A 6,205-nucleotide genomic window follows, 5' to 3' on the forward strand; every position below is an offset into this window, starting at 1 on the left:
GCATTGTTTGATACGCGTATTAAACGATCGGTGTAAACTAGTTGTAAGACCAGTATTTGTATAACGTGCAAGATGATCAAACATGTATCAAACAATGTAAAGAAACAGAACATAAAATTGTAAAATAAAAACGTTGATCATCTTGCACGTTATACAAATATTGGTCTTACTACTAGCTAGTAGTAAGACCAATATTTGTATAACGTGCAAGATGATCAATGTTTTTTGTTTATAAAAACTCAGCCAACACAATGTAACATGTAATATACCTGTTAGTTGTAATTTCCTACTCAACAATGTATATAAGATACATGTATATAATATAATGTATATAAAAGGATTAAACTATTATATACAGACTCATTGTATGTGATATAATTTTCAGAATGCAATCCTTAAACTGCAATGTATTACCGTTTTAAATATCAGCATGTGATGCATATGACATGAGCACAAGATGCACAAAAATGATGTACAATTGTGTGTATCATGTATATCAGGTTTTGTTATCATAATGCTATCATATGAGATATTTTGCTAACATCATGACATGAGTAATTTCTGAATGGCATATGCGCACGCATCTGTATGCATTTGTGCGATCATATTTTGTCACTGTATGGCCGCATGCTGAGCGCAACATGACATTATTTTTCTATCTGGGTCCTTGATCTTGCCAATGCACTCGTGAACTGCGCGGATGCGCGATCACGTCGGGGTCACCAATTGTGGGCTTAAATATCTTAGAAGCCCCGGTAGAAGTGCCACAGTTACTTCTTATGCCGGTAGCTAGTTTATGTGCGAAGACAGGAATGATGCAAGACACGTTTAAGAACAAACGATATCCTTTATTAGATCTCAATCGCAACGTCGAGGTGATCGGTCTTCTTCTTCTTCTTCTATTCTATGGCTCCCGGCTCAAACGCTGAGCCGACACGGCCACGTCGAACCAATTGTCCTCCAATGTATAAGTTCCCACACTATAGCACACGGCCACGTCGAACCAATAGGCTAAATATGAGTTGAACAATGCAATGGCCCGGCAACCGGGCCACGCGCGGGATGATGCAATCCCGCAGGATCAAAAATTTATCTTCTGTCGGAAGACGTGAACCGCTCGACGGCCCAGACGGCAGTTTGAGGTGATCGGTCTCGATCGTGCGAGTGGAGAGAAGCGACTGTTACAAAACTTGTCCCGCTCGGACAGCGCCACCAACGACCATGAGTGTGTCGTGGTATAGATGGGCAACTCAAGTCGCCACAGATCTGCTGTACAGGCACGTTAAAAACAGAATCAAATAATCTGTTGCATGCTATGCATACATCCGTTTTCGATAAATAATATGTATATCCAACTTTCTTAGGCTTTTTAGTTTTTACATGGATACGTATAGTAATGTAATTTCTTAATTATCATTGTATATCGCGTAAAAACAAATAATTTTCGATATTTGCGTATCTTTTTCAATAATATTTTATTAAAATTCTTTATTTGGTGACATATTCTTTTCACGCTTACGTGAAAGCATTTACATTTCAACGCGTAGAAGAATAGTTGGATCTACAGCGTTAGAAATTATACATACAAAAATATTAAGTCTGCAATTATTCTTATAAAAGTTGCGTCATTGTGCAACAAATATTTTGATATTTCAATTGGCTACTTCCATCTATGCCAGATCGTAATAAAGAGGCGGTTACACTTGTAATTGATTTATATCTTAAAAGAACCAAGTTTAAATTTAGTTGTTAAAAAATCTCGGTTCTTTTAAGATTTCGTTCTTTTGTCTGCTGGGCTCAGTTGTCGAGATATTTTACTGTCCAAGTTAAAATGGGACACCCTGTATATATTTGAAAGACTTTGAAAAGTATACTTTTTGCAAGTTATGTTTTATTTACTATTGATAAAAAAATGTAATATCAAATGTACAATTATATTTTAAATTAAAAATAATATAAAATTTGTATTTTCGTGGTGTTATGAATGCCGATTTCTCGACACCCTAACGATATCGCCGCCGTGCAGAGCTCTGCAGGCAACGCCCGTCTTCTCGCGTAAATAAGACTTACTGAGTTATTGAGAAAACCGATTTATTAGATCTGGTACAAGCACGCCTGTCTCTTACAATGGCCGGCACAAGTCTCTCTCTTTCTCTCTCTCTCTCTCTCATCCTGCACTCATACCAATGCACCAGTCCAGCCAATCCATCACGCACACCAACTCGTCAAACATACCAACCTGCCTAATACCCGCGAATTCAAAATTCCTCGACGTGCCAACATGCCGCCCCCCTTGACAAACATGAACGCGTGTTTTCAACATAATCTTACTATACGAGTAATTTTGAACATCGGTAATTAATAATTAACATACATAACATAATAACTAACTAATAGCTAACATACAGAAGTATTCTCGCTGTTTTTTAAACCAAACGATCAATCGACAATAAACGAATCAATAAAAAGAAAAGAAAACGGTTAATTCTAATACAATAAGCTTGCCCTGCGCAGGCATTCTTAGGTCTACTCCTCCGAGATTGGTGCCATCTTTACCACGGGACGTTTGAAATCTCCTCTAGCCGTACGCACGGTAACTGCTCGCACGATTCCGTCTTTGCCCCGATGCTCTTCTAATACTCTAGCTAGAGTCCACCTCCACGGCATGATTTCGTCCTCCTTCATCATCACTAACTGCCCAGTTCGAATCGGGGATTTGGCATCAATCTTCCATTTTGTTCGCTTCTGACACGTGGTCAAATATTCTTTCGACCATCTGGACCACAATCGTTGATGAATCTGGTCGGTATGCTGCCATCTTGACAATCTATTTATGGGTATATCTAGAACACCCGACTGCGGTAATGACTTCATTGCACTTCCTATTAAAAAATGGCCAGGCGTTAAAGCCTCCAGATCCCTAGGATCATCAGACATTGGAGTGAGAGGTCTGGAGTTTAGAATTGCCTCTGTCTGGCTCAACACGGTTATCATTTCTGTAACGGTGAGTGATGCGGCTCCAACTGTGCGCTTTAGATGACGTTTCATCGCCTTCACAGCTGCCTCCCACAACCCTCCAAAATGTGGTGCTCTGGCGGGTATAAAATGCCATGATATGCCTTCCTTAGCCGTCGTTTCATGGATTCTTCTCTTGAACTCTGCATCGTCAAACAGCTGCCGTATCTCACGCTCTGCACCCACGAAGTTTCGTCCGTTGTCGGAATATATATCTGACGGCAACCCTCTTCTTGCTATGAACCGCTTCAAAGTTCCGATGAACGCCTCCGTCGTCATATCCTCCACCAATTCAATATGCACGGCTTTAGTGGCCATGCATACGAATATCGCCACGTAAGCCTTGTATTGCTTGCTATTACGTTTTACTCGATCGCGCACAAACAGCGGACCACAGTAATCAACTCCTACCTTGGAGAATGGTCTGGAGATGTTCACTCGCGCCTCCGGCAATTGCCCCATTAATGGTTGTATAGGGGTAGGATTGGCCTTACGGCATGTTACAGAAGCCCTCAAGCATTGCTTTACCTCGTTTTTGGCATGTATCGGCCAGAACTCTTCCCTCACTGATGCTAAAGTAGCGTTAATCCCAGCATGGAACAATCCTTCGTGCCTGCTCCGAATAACCAGTCTTGTAAAGTGATGACTCGCAGGAAGCAGCAACGGATGCTTTGTTTCTTGAGTTAACGATGAATGATCCAGTCTGCCTCCCACCCTTATCAGTCCGCGTTCGTCCAAATATGGTTTAAGTCCAACCAGCTTAGATTCCTTTGCAACCTCTTGCTTGCTCTTTAGCCTTCCGATGTCGGTCTCCCACGTTTCCGCCTGAATCAAGCCCACCAGAACATCTCGCGCTTCTTTTAATTCCTCAACCAATATATTTCCTAACCTACGCATGTCTTTGGCACACTTCGCATTATGTATAAATCTTAATATATAAACCATGGCGCGCAATATTTTTCCTAACGACGAAAATCTAACAAAACTTATTACAGGCTCGCGCACCCGGGCTAACGCAGTCACAGTTTCATTGCGTTTTTCAGGTAGAGAATTTATCACCATATCCTTGTTATTATATATAGGAAATTCGTTTTCCTTCTTCAGCCAAGTAGGACCCTCCCACCATAAGCTAGAATTCTGTAATACTCCCGGAGTTGACCCTCTTGATATCAAGTCCGCGGGGTTTTCTTTCGATTTTACATGTCGCCATTCGTACGGCGCAGAACTGCTCTGTATTTCTCCTATCCTATTAGCTACGAACGTTTGCCATCTTCTGGCCGGTGATCCTATCCACGCCAATACAATTTGCGAATCAGTCCAGTAGTACTTATTATGCACTTCCACGCCCAAGCTAGTCATCACTTTGCCCATCAATCTAGTTAACAATAAGGCGCCGGACAACTCCAGCCTTGGTAACGACAAAGTCTTTAACGGCGCAACTCTAGATTTTGAGCATATTAAGGCTGTGCTATTCTCATTATTCGTTCCTCTATACACTATATAAATGCATGCCCCGTACGCTTGCTCGCTCGCATCACAAAATCCGTGTAAACTAATTTTGCCTGCGCCACTACCTTTGGTCACTAATCTGTTTATTTTTATCGACTCCAATGCGGACAACTGTGATCTGATTAACAACCACGAATTGTGCACCCTCATCGGCACCGCATCATCCCATCCTATTCTACAAGTCCACAACTCCTGCATTAAAACCTTAGCTAAAGTTATTACCGGGCCGACTAACCCCAACGGATCAAATAGCCTAGATATCTCGGACAGTATTGCCCGCTTAGTCACGCGGCTATCTTTATTTTGTACAGGCGCTACGAAATGTAGTGTGTCTTCCCTAGGATTCCACCTTATGCCTAATAACTTTGATTCCTGCTCTTTTTCTAACTCCACGAACTCCTCGTTATCTTGATCGCTAACCTTTCTGACACCGGGAACATTACTATTCCACTTATGCAATTCGAGACCCCCTTTCCTCAATATATCCGTTACCTGCTTTTTTAATTGCAAAAGTCCCTCTACCGTCTCAGCACCTGTCAAGAGATCGTCCACGTAAAAATCTTCACGTATCGCTCTAGCCGCCAATGGACAATCACTTCCTTCCTCCTCCGCTAATTGCTGAAGACATTTAATGGCTATAAATGAGGCTGGCCTTGTACCGTACGTCAAGGTTACTAATTCATATGTCATTATCGGTCCGTCATTACTTTCTCTCCACAATATTGTTTGCAAAGGCGTGTGATCCCCGTGCACTAATATCTGCCTATACATTTTAATTATGTCGGCGCTTAAAACATATCTAAAACATCGAAATCTTAACACTATTGAAAACAAATCACTTTGTATGATAGGACCCTTGTGTAACGCATCGTTCAACGATATTCCCTTGCTATCCCTGCTAGACGCATCAAATACCACCCTGACCCTCGTAGACGCACTGGTCTCCTTTACTACTGCCTGATGTGGCAAAAACACTCTTTTTGCAGGATTCTGCGAAATATCAACAGCTCTCATATGCCCTAACTCCTCGTACTCTCTTAAGAATTTAACATACTCTGTCTTTAAACTAGGATTCTTATTTAATTTCCTTTCCAGGGACAAAAATCTTTTCATCGCTATATCTTTGGAATTGCCCATGTTACATGCTACATCTTCCTTTATTGGTAACCTAACAACAAATCTACCCTGCTCATTTCTACAGTGCGTTTTCTGGAAATGTTCTTCGCAAGGCGAGCTTCCAGTTAACGTCCCCTTTTCTTCCGCGACATTCTCTAGCTGCCAGAACTTCTGTAACGCCTCGTCTAATTCCTGAGTGCAACTTAAATAGCAGTTAGTTTGCGAGTCGCTGCCTCTCATCGTATCGATCCTGCCCGCGACGATCCATCCTAGCAATGTTTTTTGCAATATAGGTTTCCCCTTACCCAGCCTGATCTGCCCTACGCACAACAGATCCCAGAATTTCTCAGCTCCTATCAACAATTCTACTTCTGATGGCACATAAAATTGCGGATCCGCCAAGCGAATATTTTCCGGTATATCTAACCGCTGTCTATCTATCCTCACGTTAGGAATTCTTTGCGTAATCGCTTGTAAAATCACGCATTGCAAATCTGTAGCGAAAGATTCAAACCGGGAGTTCATTTTTAAATTTAATAGGTAATTATTTAGATTAACACACCCA

The 6,205-nt window shown here is 41.6% G+C and overlaps 1 protein-coding gene across 1 annotated transcript in view; it reads right to left on the bottom strand.

Moving 5' to 3' along the window:
• Positions 1–2,526: 2,526 nt before the first annotated feature.
• LOC105556071 overlaps positions 2,527–6,205 on the bottom strand; it is a 5,369-nt gene continuing 1,690 nt past the window's right edge. Inside the window, exon 2 of the mRNA XM_012003140.1 lies at positions 2,527–6,134. Within this exon, the coding sequence (XP_011858530.1) occupies positions 2,527–6,134 (3,608 nt within the window). The remainder of the gene's footprint in view (positions 6,135–6,205) is intronic.

The sequence above is a fragment of the Vollenhovia emeryi genome, unplaced genomic scaffold (assembly GCF_000949405.1).
Source record: "Vollenhovia emeryi isolate VEMERY1.0 unplaced genomic scaffold, V.emery_V1.0 DF940378.1, whole genome shotgun sequence".
NCBI lineage: Eukaryota > Metazoa > Arthropoda > Insecta > Hymenoptera > Formicidae > Vollenhovia > Vollenhovia emeryi.